The sequence below is a fragment of the Spinacia oleracea genome, chromosome 5, assembly GCF_020520425.1.
Source record: "Spinacia oleracea cultivar Varoflay chromosome 5, BTI_SOV_V1, whole genome shotgun sequence".
NCBI classification, from domain to species: Eukaryota; Viridiplantae; Streptophyta; class Magnoliopsida; order Caryophyllales; family Amaranthaceae; genus Spinacia; species Spinacia oleracea.
The window spans coordinates 90,218,052-90,237,471 of record NC_079491.1 but is presented as its reverse complement, the minus strand read 5'-3'; the positions used below and the strand labels follow the sequence as shown (position 1 = coordinate 90,237,471).

Here is a 19,420-nt window from a genome sequence, read left to right as displayed (position 1 = left end):
AACTGACTAGTATGGCCCAAATAGGATAGAAAATATGGTCTGCGTACCATTAATTTGAATGTAATTGGTCTAAAGCACCAAATTTGTTTTTCAATTAATATATGGTCTGCGTACCATCAAATAGTTGTAATTAGTTTAATTATAGCTTATCCTATTTGAAGAAAACGACGCCTCCCACGGAGATTTTCAAGACGGACTTTGAAGTTGAAGCTTCAAGATGAAGTCGGGCCATACTAGATCACATTTATCTTATGCATGCTTTAAGTTATTTATTGCTTTTAAATATGTCTTAAATATGCATGAGATCGAAGCTTGATTATGTTGCATGATTAAGGATTTTAGTTCACTTAAAATCTAACCAACATAGTAAGAGCCTTAAGTTCCAAACTTAAAAATTGAGTTAAAAGGTGCCATGCCAAAATAACACTTACTTGGATATCCTTTTTTCATCGATCTTAGTAATAGTTTTCCGCCATAGCGAGGTGTTACTTATCGATACTAAAGGGGTAAGGTACACAAATAATTGTGAGTACATGTTAGTTTTGGTGAAACTCAACGATATAAGTAAGGAGTCCTTTTATGTCGTGGCAAAATCGATAGGTTTACCTAATAAGTTCTTAGACGTACCTATCAACCAAAAGTAGTTTCTAGACTATTAGCAAAAGGCTTTTGCTTACCTAAAAGATTTTAGAATTGAGTCAAAATACATAATGTGCTTAATTCTTCAATGGTTTTAGGATATTGGAATCATTTTATTCACACCTGCCGGAACACATAACTTGAATAAAATGCTTAATGAACATTGAATTATGCATGTATGCTAGAATTTAAGTTTATTAGGAGAAACTGTGAATGGTTATTTATTTGTTTATTCTTTTCAATTGTAGTTTTAATTATGGCAAACAACAATTCATTCAACATTCGCTCAATTCTCGAAAAGGAGAAGTTGAGCGGGAAAAACTTCCTTGACTGGCAAAGGAACTTGCAAATAGTTCTTATGCAGGAAGAAAAGGAGTATGTCCTGGAAGAGGCGATGCCCGAAGCCGCAGGCGACGGGGTCACTCAGGCAGCCCTCAATCGTTGGATTGATGCCAACAAGGATGTGAAATGTCTAATGCTCGCCACCATGAGTGCAGATCTGCAGAAAACGTTCATCAACTTAGATGCTTTCACAATCATCAGTGAGTTGAAGAACATGTTCCAAGATTTGGCTCGAGTCGAAAGATTCGAGACTCATAGGCAAATTCTTGAGACCAAGCTTAAGAAAGGCGAGCCCGTAAGTCCACATGTTCTCAAAATGATTGGACTCATTGAGAATATGAGTCGGCTGGATCAGCAATTCTCTCAGGAAATGGCTGTAGACACCATCCTCCATTCTCTTCATAACGGGTATGATCAGTTCAAACTGAACTACAGTATGAATAGTCTGGACAAAACGCTCACTGAGCTTCACGGTATGCTAAAGACCGCTGAAAAGACGCTCAAAAGTGATAAGCAGGATGTGCTTATGGTGCGTGGGGGCAAGTTCAAGAAATCTGGAAAGAAGAGGAATGCTAAGAAAGGTGGCAACAAGGCCAGCCCAACTAAGCAAACTGGCGCCAAGTCTGAAAAGAGGAAGGTCAGTCAACCCACTTCTGAATCCGAATGCTTCTACTGCAAGAAGAAGGGGCATTGGAAGAGAGATTGCTTGAAGCTAAAGGAAGATCAGAAGAACGGAACAGTCGTTCCATCTTCAGGTATTTTCGTTATAGACTGTATACTTGCTAATTCAACTTCTTGGGTATTAGATACTGGTTGTGGCTCACACTTATGTTCCAATTCACAGGGACTAAGAAGAAGTAGAAAGTTAAGCAAGGGTGAAGTCGACCTACGAGTGGGAAATGGAGCACGGATTGCTGCATTAGCTGTAGGAACTTATTATTTGTCGTTGCCCTCTGGGCTAGTTTTGGAACTGGAAGAGTGTTTCCATGTTCCAAGTCTTACTAAAAACATCATTTCAGTTTCTTGCTTAGATGCTAAGGGATTTTCCTTTTTAATGAAAGAAAATAGTTGTTCGTTTTATTTTAAAGAGATGTTTTATGGATCTGCTAGATTAGTCAATGGACTATATTTATTAGATCACGACAAACAAGTTTATAACATAAATACCAAAAAGGCCAAAAAGGATGATTCAGATCTCACCTATCTGTGGCATTGTCGATTAGGTCATATTAACTTGAAACGCATAGAAAGACTTCAAAAGGAAGGAATTCTAGAACCATTTGACTTAGAGGATTATGGAAAGTGCGAATCATGTTTACTTGGCAAAATGACAAAGAAACCTTTCTCTAAAGTTGGAGAAAGAGCAACTGAACTATTGGGTTTAATCCATACAGATGTATGTGGACCAATGAGTACAAATGCTAGAGGTGGTTTAATCTACTTTATCACTTTCACTGATGACTTCAGTAGATATGGTTATGTCTACCTAATGAAGCATAAGTCTGAATCCTTTGAAAAATTCAAGGAATTTCAGAGTGAAGTAGAGAATCAATTAGGGAAGAAGATTAAAGCACTGCGGTCTGATAGAGGCGGTGAATATCTTTGCTATGAATTTGATGACCATCTGAAAGAATGTGGAATTCTATCAGAATTGACTCCTCCTAGAACACCACAGTGGAACGGTGTGTCAGAACGGAGGAACAGAACCTTGCTAGACATGGTTAGATCAATGATGGGTCAGGCCGAACTTCCATTAGAATTTGGGGACATACACTAAATACAGCTGCACTCACTATAAATAGAGCTCCGTCTCAAGCTGTCGAAAAGACTCCATATGAGTTATGGTTTGGAAAGCCTCCAAAAGTATCTTTTCTTAAGATTTGGGGATGTGAAGTATACGTCAAACGATTAATTTCAGACAAACTTCATCCGAAATCTGACAAATGTATCCTTGTGGGCTATCCAAAGGAAACAAAGGGGTATTACTTCTACAATACATCTGAGAAAAGGTGTTTGTTGCTCGAGATGGTGTCTTTTTGGAGAAGAATCACATTTCCAAAATGACAAGTGGGAGAAAAGTAGACCTCGAAGAAATTCGAGTCGAACAACAAACTCTAGAGAATGCTCAAGATGACATTCAAGATGAAACTCAGAGATCTTTAGAAGTATCTGGTGAGGATCATGGTCAATCTAGAGATGTAACCCCGCGTAGATCGCAGAGATATAGATCTCAACCGGAAAGGTACTTAGGTATTTTGACGAACGAGAGCTATGACGTTCTATTACTTGAAAGTGATGAACCTGCGACTTACAAACAAGCTATGACGAGCCATAGCTCCAAGCAATGGCAAGAAGCCATGCAATCTGAATTAGACTCCATGTCAGAAAACCAAGTATGGGATTTGGTCGATTTGCTAGATGGCTACCAAGCCATTAGAAGCAAATGGGTTTTCAAACTGAAAAAGGACAAGAATGGGAAACTTGAAGTTTTCAAAGCTAGATTGGTCGCAAAAGGTTACAGGCAAGTCCACGGTGTGGATTACGATGAAACCTTTTCACCAGTTGCAATGCTAAAGTCTATTCAGATAATGTTAGCAATCGCTGCATATTACGATTACGAAATATGGCAGATGGATGTCAAAACCGCTTTCTTAAATGGCGTTTTAACAGAAACTGTGTTTATGACAGAGCCTGAAGGTTTTGAGGATCCAAAGAATGCTAAAAAGGTATGCAAGCTAAAGAAATCAATCTACGGATTGAAGCAGGCATCAAGGAGCTGGAATATACGTTTTGATGAAGCAGTCAGTGACTTTGGTTTCATCAAGAACGCAGACGAATCTTGTGTATACAAGAAGGTCAGTGGGAGCAAAATTTCTTTCCTAGTATTATATGTAGATGACATATTACTTATCGGAAACATTCCTATGTTGAACTCTGTCAAATTTTGGCTTGGGAAATGTTTTTCAATGAAGGATCTAGGAGAAGCACAGTACATATTGGGCATCAAGATTTATAGAGATAGATCTAAAAGGATGATTGGACTTAGTCAAATCACTTATATCAATAAGGTGCTTGATAGGTTCAAAATGGCAGACTCCAAGCTAGGCTACCTACCCATGTCTCATGGAATAACTCTAAGCAAGACTCAGTGCCCAAAAACACTTGATGTGCGTAGACGAATAAATGGGATTCCATATGCATCATTGATTGGTTCAATAATGTATGCTATGATATGTACACGCCCGGATGTTGCGTACGCACTCAGTGCTACGAGCAGATACCAGTCAGACCCAGGAGAGGCACATTGGACTGCTGCCAAGAATATTCTGAAGTACCTGAAAAGGCACAAAGATGACTTCCTGGTCTATAGTGGAGATGATGAATTAATTGTTAAAGGCTATACGGACGCAAGTTTCCAAACCGACAAAGATGATTTCAGATCACAGTCTGGGTTTGTCTTCTGCCTCAACGGAGGTGCAGTAAGCTGGAAAAGTGCTAAGCAAAGCACCATTGCGGATTCTACAACTGAAGCGGAGTACATTGCTGCACATGAAGCAGCAAAGGAAGCTATATGGCTAAGGAAGTTCATAGGTGAACTTGGTGTAGTCCCCTCCATTAAATGACCAATAGCCCTGTATTGTGATAATAACGGAGGTATTGCACAGGCAAAGGAGCCTAGACACCACCAAAGAGTCAAGCATGTACTTCGTAGATTTCATCTTCTACGAGAGTTCGTTGAAAGAAAAGAAGTCGAGATAAGCAAGATTGGAACTGATGACAACATATCATATCCATTGACTAAACCTCTACCGCAGGCAAAGCATAACTCGCATACTGCAGCTATGGGAATCAAGCATATTGGAAAATGGCTTTGATATCCTTATTTAATGTTTTAAAGTTTTAAAGTTTAATTCTTTGTAAAACATTATTGGTTAATCATTCACAATAAATGAATAGAATTCATTTTTCCATTTAATTTGTGGTTTATTAAATGATGAGTCCCTTCAATTTGACGATATATTCAAGATAGACTGATAGACTGTCAGGACCAGTCCTGTGACTAAGAAATGTCTATCAAGTGAACTTGAATGTCAAAGGTTGAAAATGGTCCCTGGTCGGAGTTTTCTATAAAATTGGACGCATAGAAAACGTTAAACGACTAGAATGCAAGATGACTAGTAGTTCTATTTCTTGAACTATGTGGACATGGCAATGTCATAATCATTTGCATAGATACTTACTTTGGGAAGACTAGTATCGGACAAACCTATGAAACTTTACTGTAAGAGATGAAAATCTGTCATAAGTAATTTCATTAAAATTATTAGACACTAAATCCTCAATACCTGAGTGATTTGAGATTACTTGTTTGAGAACTAGTTACTTTGACGTTGACCAACCGTCGCACCGTAAAAGGAGGCTATAAAGGCAACACTCAGGTAATCACCTATCAAACGAAGTCTAATCTCAAGATCGCAAGATTGGGATTGTCCTCCCATAAATCGGGATGAGATGCTTAAAAGTTGTACAAGGCCACTCGGAGAGCTAGAAACTGTGAAATGCATGGGCGTGCTCGGATGAATCATAGGCTATGATTATCTGTTTATTTGATCAGTTGAACTCTTAAACCGAGAAACACCTCTGGACATAATAAGGATGACAACTCTTACCTTATGTTCAAGAGCAAGCATCGAGCGACAAAGGAATTAGGTAATGCACACTTGTCCCTAAGGACAAGTGGGAGACTGAAGGAAATAGTGCCCTTGGTCCAAGTATGCATATAATATTAAGTCTAATAAATGCGGTTCAGTATTAATTAACAAGTTAATAATTCAGTGAGATCAAGTGAGCTGAATGCCTAGCTAGAGGCCGCTTCAGTTCAAGTGGAATTAATGATATTAATCCACAGCTTACTCTTGACTGAACCCGTAGGGTCACACAAATAGTACGTAAACGGATCAAGTATTTAATGGCATTAAATACTCCATCTATGGATATTCGGAATCGACGGATCTTGGTTTCAGTGGGAGATGAGATCGTCACAAGCAAGAAATGAATACTCCGGAAACGATGATATTGCCGGAAACGGAAATATGGATCGTATCGGAAATATAAATATTATCCAAGTCGTAGATGTTGCCGGAAACGGAAACATGGTACTTATCGGAAAATATTAATGGAATTGGAAATATTGCCGGAATCGGAAATATTGCCGGAAACGGAAATATTGTCAGAATCGTAAATATTATCGGAATCGGAAAATAATTCCGGAAACGGAAATATTAAATATTTGTTCGAAACGGAAATTAATTCCGGAATCGGAAATATTAAATATTGTTCGTATCGGAAATGAATTCCGGAATCGGGAATTTAATCGGAAGCGTATCGTACGAATTAGCATCGGATGAGGCTCGCTAGACGAAGGCCAGCACGAAGCCAGGCCATCGCCCAGCAAGCCACACGCATCACCAACACACGCCAAGCCTCGACCAGGCCCAGCGCAAGCCAGGCCCAGCCAAGGCCTTGGGCGCGCGCACGGACACAGGCAGCGGGCATGGGCCGAGGCGCTGTGCGCTCAGCGTGGGCCGCAAGGCCTGCGCGGGTGTACGGTGCTCGTGCGATGCTCGTGTGCGAATCCTAAAGCTATCGGGATTCGATAAAAGATTAAATCCTAAACCTATTAGATAAAGTTTATTTAATAGAGTCCTAGCAGAGTTCTAATTAAACTAATTAGTATCCTAATAGGATTATGATTCCTTTTCCATACCTCTATAAACAGGAGCCTAGGGTCATAATTTATAGATACAATTGAAGTATTCTAAAGGTAAGATTTTGAAGAAAAATCAGCCACTCTCTTGCCCCCTAATCAGCCGAAATCTATACTACCTTAAGGGCAATTCTAGTTGGTCAAGCTTAAGGCGGATCCGGACGTGCTGTGGACTATCTACGGAGGGACGACACTTGGAGTCCTAAAGACTTGTTCTTGTTCGGTTCGGGCGCAGCTAGGGAGGGCACGCAAGAAAGTGTATGCATCTAAACTATGCTAAATGATTATGTGTAAATAATATGTTTTCCTGGCTTTATGGTTTTTCCGCATGATTTATGTTTTGTCATATGTATCATAACCTATCAGGGATTTAGGGGGTATTTATAGGAAAAATGGCTGCTAAACGCCAGCCATTGCCAGCGCAGCACGCAGTTGGCAGCGCTGGGCGCTGGTGACGTGGCTAGGGGTGTTCAAAACTACCCGACCCGCATTACCCGACCCGCTGACCCGCCGACCCGGTACATTTAAAGCGGGTAATATGCAGATTTTTTAGGAATAAATGGGCCGGGTACCCGACCCGGTAAAAATCCCGGGTACCGGGTCGGGGCATGGGCCTCCCTTATCGTTAAACGGGTACCCGAATATACCCGTTTAATTTTTTTTTTTTTTTATAAAACTCCCATTTTTTGGAATTTTGGGTACAACAGTGTCTGGCAAAGTTTCTCGAGTCATAACAAAGCCCAAAAACAAGTAAACTAGGGTTTACTTTCCTTCGCTTCTTCGTTCTTCCTCTGTACTCTACTACTCTGTATTCTCTCAACACTCAACCTCCCACCCTTCTCAGCGGCTCCGCCACACTTCTCTCTTCGACTCTTCCTCAGTCAGTCACGGCTCCTCACTCCTCCTCTCTCTCACGGATCTCCTCACATCACCAGTTCACCACCGGTCCCGCAAGATCAAGGCAAGCTCCACCCCGCACAAGCACCGCTGCTCCATTCAAGCCTTCACCTTCGCTGCTATAGCTCTGTGCTATTGTTGATTTGTTGGAATATAAACTTAATTCATACAATTTTTTTTTTTGAAGGAACTTAATTCATACATTGCGCTTCGGTGCTTTCCTGACTTTTGCAATTATATGTGTTTTTTTTTATCTTTTTAGTTAATAATATCTTGTAGTCATCGTTTAATGGACATGCCCATACGGAGTTACACGAAGTTGGAAAGAGTTCGATTTTTTTTAAAAGGAAACGGGTACCCTATGACCCGACCCGAGATAATCGGGTACCCGCTAACCGGGTACCCGGTTTTCCCGGGTCGGGGCATGGGCCGAAAGATTGACTACCCGCACATCCGGGTACCCGCATTACTGGGTACCCGTTTAACCGGGTACCCGGTAATGAACACCCCTAGACGTGGCGTGAATGCCGCCAAAACAAGGACGCGGGCTCCGTCCTTGATTTGTCTTGTATTGATGTACCTTCGTACGAATAGTATGATGTTTGGCACGTAGTGTTTGCTTGGAGGTTAAGACTTGATTTTGCGTTTAAAAACAAGCCGTTTCGGGTTTTGAATTTCGGTTTTACGGGACGAGACCCGGCTTGCTCGGTTTTGTGGGTCGGCGCCCGAATTTGACTTGTCTTATATGATTTTGAGTGGAAAAGGCTTTGTAAAACTAATGGAATGGTCTACTAGATGAGTTTGTACTTGGATTTTGAAATTGGTTTTTGAAGATCCTATTTTGTACCGAGTTCCGGAAGGGGAACGGCCTCGGGAATTGGGTTTTGAATTTTGTATTTTGGAGATGTTCTTAGCAATTGGGATTTCCGCACGGAGTTGCTCCAACCGCCTAGTAAGGATAATGGTATCGTCATCATCCCAGAGGGGAGACACGATTTAGGTGTCTACAAGTGTTATCTGCTACCACCATGGCACCGCACCATTAATCCATTACTCATGTGGTTCTATTGAAAGGTTGATATTGGACGTTACTGAGGTTTTTATAGGCTCCACAACTATTGTCCGGTAAGTAGCCACAAGTTTCGAAAATTACATCCGGCAGTAGTTCATAGGTTCCGGAACAACCATTTGGCAATTGGTAGTAGGTGCCAGAACAACCATCCGACAGTTTGTATTAGGTTTCGGAAGTTATAGATTATTTTTCGCTTTATATTTTATGGTGGTTAATTTAAACTTCCTACATCCTTCTTCTCTGAAATTGTAAAGGGTTTGTTGGGATTGTTGCCAACACAATTAATTAAATTGCAAATGTCGAAAGAAAAAATTCTCCTTTGTTAGTGTTGTTTTTTTTTTTTTTTTTTTAGCTGTTAAAATTAGTTGGAGAAATCGAAGGAGAATTTAGGAAATTTTATTTTAAATGACAGTATTAGTTTATTCTGCATTTAGGTAAAATACTACCTGCATTTAGTACTCTCCAAAAAAAATTATGGTATAGTGCCACGTAAGACATATCACCTCCTATGACAGGTTATGACTTGCAAAGCCCAAGTAAAATAATTATGTCATAAATTTGGGATTATTAAAAAAAATTCATAGATAGACTTAATAAAAGAAAATCGGTCAAAAAATAGATTAATATTACCAAATTTTCTTTACTTAAAAGTTTTTAAAACTTTACCCATACTCTTAAATTTGTGGAAAACAAAATTAAAGAAGTGAAAAATATGTGACATTCCAATTTCCACAGTTTTCCGTAATAATTAGCCAAATAAATCAAAAGTTAGAGATTTCTACATATTTCTTCGAACTTACTTTTCTAGAGATTTCCATAGTTTTACTTTTCCTCACATTTCCATATTCACTTGCTTCCCAAACACAGTGTTTGTGTCGGGATCTAATCGCTGATAATTGTGTCGTGTCGAGACAATCAATTACTTAACGGGTTAAAAACTTTAACTCAAACCCGTAAATTTCGTGTCACCTATGGGGCAAGCTTTTGCCTCCTCAAGAAATTTCGTTTTGTCAAGTATACGGGCTTTTTGCATGGGCCGATCCATTACGAAGCCCTCCCTCAAAACATACCATACCCAATTACCCATGACACCTTTAAAAAAAAAAAAAAAACTACATAAACCCAACAAAACCACCGTAGACGGAGGTGAAAGAAATCAAGAGAGAGAGGAGAAACAAAAAAATCCCCCGTCTTTCCCCACTTTATTCCTTTTCCGGCAATAAATCCGCCGTCGATCCCTAAAACCACCGCTTATGGAGGGCGTCGGAGCTCGTTTAGGCCGATCTTCAAGCCGATACGGCACAACTACCGTCTTCAACGGCCGCGTTAGAAAATGGAAGAAAGAGTGGGTCCCAATTGCCCCTTCTTCCTCCTCCTCTTCAAACAACTCAAATAATCATAATCATAACAACAACCATCATCATTCATCTTCGAATGGCTCTGTTAATGGCAGTAATGGCAACAGTGTATCCCACCTACGTCTCTACAAGTGGGCCCCAGTTAATAAAGAGAATTCTAATTCTAGTGATAATAGTAATAGTAACAATAAAATTAGTAGTAGTAATGATAATGATAATGGTGTTGGTGTTGCTAATGGGAGTAAGGATTCTTCTGCTGTTGACGACGTCGTTTCTGAGGAGCCTCCCAGAAGGAAATTCAAGTATATTCCGGTAATTTTCCCTTGTTTTTGTTAATTTGTCATTTTTTTATTGATTGTGTTTGAATTTTACTGAGTATTGGATTTTTTTTTGAATTTATTGCTTTTATGGAATTTTATGGTGTTGAATTTTGTTTGCCAGATCTTTTGTGAGATTAATTGATTTATTGTTCTTAATTTTTGGGGGGTTTTGGTAATATAAATTGCTTTAATTGCTTTTAACCAGAATAAGTTGTGGGTTTTGGCTTAAGTAATTTTTTGTTGCAAATTGTTTTTAATTTTTTTGGTCTGGGGAGGGGGTTATTGGGGTTAGTGCCCTTAACTTTTGGAGATCTGGGTAATTTAATTTAAATGCCTTAATTGCACTTTCAGCTGATGCGTTGAGGTGGGGTTGGTTTCAATTTTGTCTTGTTTAAGGTCACAAAATGTGATCTTTTTAATTTTGGTATGTCAATGTCTGAGATAGATTTGATTTGTTACGAAGTATAAGGAAAGATAACGAGGTGAACAATCTGAAACATGCTTTCGGATGGAATACAGAATCCTCATGTGATTGGCAAAGAAGGGATCAGTTTAGCCATACAAAATCCTCATGTGATCGGTTTAGTTCACGTAGTTTGATGAATGGTTGGTTTCTTTGTATTTAGAAAAAAAAGGCGGGTGACTGTTTTGAGTACTTTTGTGTTGTGCTACGTAGAATGTCTTTGAGGCATATTCATGGTGACACACTGACACTTGGCAATATTAGATTGTGTGAGAAAGCCTCTGGTTTAAAATGGTTTTTGGTACTTTGAGGTATTTTTCCTATCAAAGTGGTTAAGGTGTCAAATTTTAGTGCTATAACATATGCTTTTTGATGAGGTCATATGCTGCTCTAAAAAGTAAATCTAGGTTGAGTCCTGAAATCTGAAATTAATGATTCCTGTAGATGATTATATTTGTCTTCTAGCATGTAACTAAATAAATCCAGAATTATTGATACAGTTGATCACTACTATATATGGAACTGAATGTTTAACTATGCTTTTATGTTGGAAGGACTTTTCTGGTTGCAAAGCTATAGTTTGTGGACCAGTTGTACTTTGTTATTCTTTAAATGCGAAGTCCTAAAAACTTGGACAGTTTTTTTTTCTTTTTCTTTTTCTGTTGTCTTTGTTGGTCACTTGAAGTAACACAACATTGGATTCTAAAGTATGTTTTCACGGCTATCACCTGGATGATACGGTTGTGTGTACGTATTCTTTTTGGTGAGGGAAGGGGACTAGGGGAGAGAAGAAGAGAGAAGGGGGGTTGGGGGGGGGGGGGGGGGGAGGGAGGCGGTGGCGAGGAGACTGGAGAGAGGTCACAGGGGATGATTGATGAAAAATAGTGAATCTGTATGGTTAAAGAAGTGTTAATTCCTCTAAGTTATGTTGATGATCGATGTTATTAAAGGGTTACATAGATTTGTGGTGCTGCATTACCAATGTTTTCTTTTGTACTGGAGTTGTTTTGAGTCCCTTTTTTTATGAGTTATTGGTTGCATCCGGAAGGTTTGTTAAAGAAGATAATTGTAATCTACAGGCAGTTGGTTGTAGGATAATGTCGGAAGTTATATGCCCAAAGTTTCGTTTTTCCTGATATCGAGTCTCGAATCCTGATAACAATAGAAGAAATGTCATGAATTTGTGATTGTACTAGACTACTAGTGTAGTAGTACTTGATGTCTGAACATCTATGCCTGGATCCTGCTTCTCTGAGGCTGATGTTTTGAATCATGAGATCTCTGTTAGCTTGTGGAGCCTGTTGGTAGTGTCTTAGGGGCTGCATGAGTATTGCAACATGGGCTTTGTGTACTTGGGGATCAAGTTTGTGTAAACTTAGTTGTAGACTGGACGATGTTATTTTCCAGTTGACTATAAATGTATGTCATGAAAGTAAGTCGGAACGTGGAGAAATCCATGCTATGAGCATTTTGGGTAAACACGGGTAAAGATCCGGCCAGGGGATTGAGGACCTTAGGCGATATTGAGAGTCTTGTAAGTTGTAAGTCATCATATCACTGTATAGTTTAAAATCCTAGTGCAGTGTTCGTGTTTTTGTCACCTTATTGTTGTTTCCTCTGTTTATTTTCGCGTTATTATTGCTTGCGAGTAACTCAATAGGTAGTTCTGATCCTTACAGGGTCTATACTTTGTTAGTTTTTATTCAATTACCCCAAAGAATATCTTACCTTCTCTCTTTCTACTTAGCTGTTATTTTTATTCCTATGACCAGGATTTGGAGGGATTGCTAAACTTACATTGCAGCATGTGGAAGTAGAGATGATTGGGTGCTGATTGTCATGTAATGCAGTATTTAGTTGACAATCAGAAGTGCTGCCTTTGTCTTTGTTTTGCTTAATACGTTTAATATAAATAGGAACATCTTAACGGTAGAGGCTTGTATTACCTGTGATGTAGCCTGTAGAGGATATTGATGCGTTTTTATTGCGGAATTTGTAGCAGGAATGGCAAGATTACTGTATGTATAAGATAATGAAAGTGATCCTATGGAAAAGGATGGACTATAATGCGCTCTCTACTCTTATGGATATTCTTTTCCTGTTCCTTTTGGCCACTAGTTTGGAAAAACAGTGTGTACTCTAGACCTCTCCAGATCTAGTCGATATCCGTGTACATAGTTAGCTTTGCGTTTTTTAGTATAAAGTTTCAGAGTTATGTTAGATGATCAAACTATGGGCTTTTAGTAAATTTAGTTGTATGTGTAGTGGCTTTTACAACTAAATTTGATATTTTGTCTCATTCCATGAATTTGATCTTTTGACCTGGTTACACGTTTAAAACTCAACTACCTGCTTTCATTTATTCTAGTCGGCGCATGGTTAGTTTGCATAAATCTTGGTGTAGGGAAGGTAGCACTCGAGGCTATTGTCTATAAACTGTTTCATTGTGTTTTTTTGGCCTTCCGTTGGAGGAAATTATGGCACATGTTATAATCCACTCCCTCTTTCCCAACATAACTGAAACATTGCCTTTCTGCACAATATTAATAAAAGCTGAAAGGCAGTTAAGGAAACCGTTAGAATTATGTTCTGAGTTCTGACGGAGTGAGTAAAGATTATGTGTCATGTTAGAATGCAGAGTGGTTCTATGTTTCATTAGAACACCTTATGAAAATCATTCCTAATGTGTGCCAAAAGATACATTTTGATTGTTCACAAGCCAACTGTATGTTGCTACTTACAGCATTCAGATCTACCTTTATGATCATAAATGAACCAAGCTTTTGACTTTTATGTGAAATTTATAGTAATGACTACTAGCTTCCATTGCATCATTCATGGTCTCTTCTTGAGACATGTTCCTCCCCTGCAGCCTTGAGTGTTAATTAACCAGAGAAACTAACTTCGGCCAGTTGTTCTAGAACTAGATGCACATTTCTTTTGTGATCAGCAATATGCAGGTAATCTGTGAGCAATTTTATTTGTAACATACTAACTTACATCATGGTAGTCCTACCTGGTTGGCTTTGATGTGCATTGTTTAGTTTTTCCTGCTACTTTGCATCAGTAACCAATGTCTGACTTGTTGTCTATGTCGGCTCAACATCTTGCTATTAGTTTCTCTTTCACAGTCTAGTTAAATTATTCCTATGTTGTTCAGACTCTTATTTTGGGTGTCGTGTCTGACAAGGGATCGGAGAATCTGACACTCCTCTGACATTCTAGATGTAATAAATTTCATAGAAGACCACTATATATTTGGGTGTCATGTCGTGTCGAAGGATCGGAGGATCCGACACCCGACACCTCCATCAACCAAGGTGTTGAAGTAACATAGAATTATTCAAGGTCCTTGATAGTCTCATCCAACCTTAATTCACCTTTTGTTTGTTAGTTTAGAATATAGGAGTTCTGATTGTTCCATGAGTATAAATAGTGCAGAGTTAAGACGTCAATATTTATCTTTCTTGCACTTGTCGTAGGATTGATAGTGAATTTGATTGCTTGTGACAAGTAAGAAAAATCCATATTTGATTTTCAATAGCACGAGTCGTGAATTTCATCTGAATTCTTCATTATAAGACGAGGTACTGAACCGAGACGCGTTATTTTGAGTTCTTTTAGCAACAAATGCTTTAGCAGCATAAGCAACAGTAACTGCAGGAGCAAAAGGAACAACAGCTGGTTTAGCAGCAGGAGCTACAGATAAGGAATGCTCCTCCCTCTGGCCCATCCGGTTTAAATAAATAGGGTTTAACCTTAAATTGTGCTGAGTAGCCTGAAAAAGACTTGTGTGGAGGAATTTGAAAATTTATTAAATGAACATGCGCACAACCATGTGGAGTTTTTGGACAGATTGCTTCATGTTAGTTAGATAACTTGGATTCTGTATGGTCTTTTTTTGCCCTGTGGTGACAGTGAAGTCACTTTTTTTACCCCTCACTTCCATTCTCTGTTGGGTTAAACCAATTGGGACAACTGTCAAATTGTTTCGAACATTATGACAGATTGCAGTGCTAGAGGAACAGAAAAAAGAAGCGGAAGAGAATACTGACGATGATGAAGCTAAGCTAGCTGAAAGCGATGACAATGCAGAAGAAGAAGCTTCTAAGAGTGATGGTAATGGTGAAAAACCTGACATCAATGATGTGCCCATGGAAGAGAACCAGGTAATTAATTCCATACACTTTTTCACTCTGGTCATAATCTACATATCTTGAAAACTTATACTCTGTATGTGCATCCCAAACGAAGTTAATTGTAAACAAATTTGATCTACTTTTCTCAGTCTTCAAAGTCAAACTTTGACATTACTCTTTAATCATTCTATTTTAATAGAAGCGAGTAAAGAGTACAGTGTTAGGTACACAGATAATAGCGTTCGACAGTTTAAGCAGCAGCAAAAATTGAAAATGGTGTGTTTTAATGAAAAAGAAAGCATGGGATAGATGGAATATGGTTCATCAGACTAAAAATATAGTGGCCATAATTAGTATTGGATGACAATTGATTTTGTCTTCAGGATGTTGAAGAGAACCAAACTGCACCAGAACGGCAAGATTTGAATGAATTGGACTTGAGCCTAGGCTTGACATCGCATGATGAGGAATAGGATTCTGACTCTAAGACAGACCCGAAAACAGATGTTCAACTAGAAAGAGCAAATTCCGGGGCATGAACCATAGATACTAAATCCAATTATTATTGGGGAATCGGCTTAGCCCTTTGTTATTTGATTGCGGGAACTGCAGGTTTTTTCTCTGGTGGTTGCGTTGTTATGACCGACAAGTCAGGGAACTCGCCTGTTAATGTATTTTTTAGTCTTATCTGAAATTTCCATTAACTGAGTTGATTGTATTTCTAACGGTAATTGTGTACTACTAAAAAAAGAGTACTACATTCTTCCATTTTTCAACTGATTGATTTGTTTTTCTGATGTTATCTTTATTGTTTCAGTGAAGATATAAGAAAAACTGTAGAATGTACTATGTTGTACTTAGTTAATACAAAAACATTTATTGGTGTTTCTTTTCACTCTGCTTGCTACATTTGTCATCGGTTTCAAGAGTGAATCAAGACTTAAATCTGCTAATATGCTACATTTGTTGTCTGTCTCAAGATCTTCATATTGCCTGATTTGCCTCTGTCTAAATTGAAAGTTCACACATACTGACTGATACGCGTAGTACGGCGTAACATTCTGAGTAAGTTAATGCGTATACGGGCATGAAGTTTTGCGCGTAAACTAACCCGTATGCGGGGTAATATTTTGGGTAAGTTAACCAGTACTTTTTAGTAAGTCTATTTTATAGCGCTCGTACTTACCCCTTTCTTTTTTTTTTTTCTGTTTATGTTTTTTTGATACTTGGAGGTATACAGTTAAGTTCATGCAATCTTTCGTTCCTGTTGAAAGTTTTACTCATGATGTCGCCATTCTATTCTGAAATTTAGGCGCCCATTTCTCTCTCAAATATTGTTGGACATTTTTGCGTCGACTAAGAAACAAACAACTTATCGAGGCAGAACCCAACACGGTCAACATAACACTTGAGTGTCATTGCGTTTATTGTGAAAACCAGTCAACTTTTTTCTAGACTGTCTTTATAAAACTTGGGTTAAGAATTTGTATTCTCGTGATTGAATTGAAAATCAGCGAGCAAGTCATTTGATTTTGCGCTACAGTTGAACTGAGCCAATGTTCTCGTGAGTCGTGAATACGCTTTGAAAAATATAGTCAAGGTTCTTTAACACAACCAAGTTACTGAACATGAATATATGCAGGTATATTTTTCAAACTTTGTAAACCATACCGTAGTGCTTGAATTTTATGTCCGTGAACGATTTGACTACGTATTTTGAATGAAATTTCAGACATTATCACGTAGAATTATACAGTCATAATGCATATTTTTCTGAATAAACTCAAGAAAACGAGCTTAAATTATGTACAAGTAGTATCCTTAAATTCTAAAAGTCGATACAAATTTAAAGTTGGGGTAGTGTATAAAGCGAAGGGAAACTTGCAAGAATAACAAATTTCTATAGTTTATGTTTTTATTTGGGGTGTCGGTGGACCACCTATAATCCAATATGACTTGGCCACTGCACACATTGTAAGTGATTTTCACGTGTTAAAACACAAGTTAAAATTGAAGCTTCTCTCCAGAAGTCCAGGCAATCGAAAACACACAATCTAGAAGTATAAAAAAAAACATAGACTAAATTTCCATTGATTTCATAGAATGACATATACAAAGCTTAAACATTTCTAATTCATTTGTGATTAACTAATATCCCTCTAGCTAGCCTGTAGGGAAAATGTACAACTAAAGGTAGTTGCAATAAACTAATAAAATAATTGACAATTCAGACAAAATTTTGAAGTCACTTAATACTAATCATCATTTTCCTTGAAGGACAGAAGCCAATAATCCAACTCTAATCCTATCAACCTTGCTACCAAAATCAACAATATTATCCCTGCAATAATAAGAAACCCTAGGGAATTGATGAGCTTCAAAACCAAACATCGATCTCTTCTTAGCTAGTCCCTCTCCTTCTCTTTGGGTATCCTTACCACTCGTCTCTCGATTAGTCGTCCTCTTGTACGGGCTAGAGTACTTGGCTTGCAAGTAACCATTGCGCCTCCAAGGTGCAACAAGCATGTTTGCTTGCTTTAATGACTCCTTCATTGCAACACTCATAAGCCTTATTATTTTTTTAACTACTTGAGGGTTTTTTATGACCAATATTGATGGGATCATTTCTAGTAGGGTAGCGTAGCGACTTGTGGGTCGGGCTATCTCAAATTCTCCGGCTATTAACACCTCGATGATGTATCGAGTTTTCCTTACGTTCACGTCAATGTACTCGTAGGTTCCGGCCGGGAATCGGCCGCTTTTCTCCCACCGGGACTTGCAAAGGCCTGCGTATGTCAATTCATGTTGTTGGTAACTCATAAAGTAGATATTCATTTTTTTTTTAATAAAAATAATTGATTAAATTGAATGTGACTTACCCATAAATTAAAAACATGTGGAATTAATGGATATTATCCGAATGAATAGCCAAATTCTCAATTCATAGAAAGTAATCTTTGGTACCATATATGAATATTAAATCAAGTATACAAATGTTCAATGGACACCATATCTTCCCATAAATAAAAGATGATCGAGATCATTATGTTTAATATATGTTTAATAAAAGATGATCGAGATCACAATTTAATATTAGTAACACATACGAAGTACTACTTAGTACATATATTATCGCATTTGAAATTGACAAATTCCTATAAAAGACGGACTATTAGTTAAACAAAAACATAGTTAGAGATGGCAAAAATCGAATTGATATGACCATAACATTTGATCAGACATTTTGACACAAGAGTACAAGACATAATTATAAAAATGCAACATATACAAATTAATCCTAAAAAGTATAGTGACTTACCAGCATCAAAGCCTTTGTCACGAAGATGAGCCATCAATTTACGTTTAAGACTACTTCTTGAAGCACCATTAACATCACCATTGCAACCATTATATAATTTCAATGCAACATCAATCTCATCCCAAATCTTTCGTTGTGTACCCTTTAAATTACCACTACTTGTACACTCTAACAATAAGCTTTGTAACAACTCCTTCCTTTGTATATCATTCTCGTCATCATTATCAGATACCCAGTTTGCATCCTCAATCTCGTTATTAATATCCTCATTTACATTATCCACGACCTCATCAATGTCAATATCAATATCAATATCAATATCAAAATTATGATCCATCCCATGGTCTCCTTTCTCGATAAACGAGTTCACGAGATCTGAGAGATCGGCCCCACTCTCCGGCCAATACTCACTACCGCTACTGCCATCGCACGGCCGGTGCCACTTGGCTGCCTCATCAAAGGCCGCTGCTACCCTTCTGAATCTGATTGGTATTTTGGCCATATATTTTTTTCTTTTGGATGTAAGATACTTTTGTAGGTTTTTTTTCTTTTTATTTGGAAAGACAAATAGACAATGATCTGACTCAAGTTAAGGGCAACGTCTTGTTTATATAGGAGAGGGAAAAATGAGGTTAAAATGTTGATAGGATGTTACCATGGAAGGTTAAAATGGTGATAGAATGTTACCATAATGGCAAATTTAAATCTTTTTTTTTTATTTATTTCTTCTTTTGGAAAATAATTAATGCATTTATATTTATTTATAATTTTACTTGATTTTATCTTTTGCAAAAATGTGGGGTTAAATCGATTTGCATAATTGTAATGAATGTGGACAATAATGAATGTGTACTTTATTTGCGTTTAGGTTCATTGGTTTTCTCTAATGTATATGGCTTTGCAATTAAGTTTACTTGCCAAGCTGCCCGTGAGTTAATTGGTAAATTACAATTACACAATGTATTTTGGGAAGTTGTAACCTTCAAGGGATAAAGTATCCGTATGATGTGGCAAATATTGATACGAGATATGGTTTTCTTATTTTTTTTAAATAATTGTACTAATTAACGTGCATATATCGATCAAGCACTCAACCAATACATA

General features: G+C 38.0%; 2 protein-coding genes across 2 annotated transcripts; one reads left to right on the top strand and one right to left on the bottom strand.

Moving 5' to 3' along the window:
• The first annotated feature begins 9,841 nt into the window (after positions 1-9,841).
• Positions 9,842-15,892, top strand: LOC110786163 (uncharacterized). Its single transcript, XM_021990699.2, has 3 exons — positions 9,842-10,387; positions 14,866-15,027; positions 15,381-15,892. The coding sequence occupies exons 1-3, from the start codon at positions 9,971-9,973 to the stop codon at positions 15,468-15,470; spliced, it is 669 nt and encodes a 222-aa protein (XP_021846391.1). The 5' UTR covers positions 9,842-9,970; the 3' UTR covers positions 15,471-15,892.
• A 1,170-nt stretch (positions 15,893-17,062) lies between these two features.
• On the bottom strand, positions 17,063-18,904 carry LOC110786158 (uncharacterized). Its single transcript, XM_021990695.2, has 2 exons — positions 18,317-18,904; positions 17,063-17,783 (listed from the first exon to the last, which is right to left on the bottom strand). The coding sequence occupies exons 1-2, from the start codon at positions 18,816-18,818 to the stop codon at positions 17,260-17,262; spliced, it is 1,026 nt and encodes a 341-aa protein (XP_021846387.2). The 5' UTR covers positions 18,819-18,904; the 3' UTR covers positions 17,063-17,259.
• Positions 18,905-19,420: the final 516 nt, after the last annotated feature.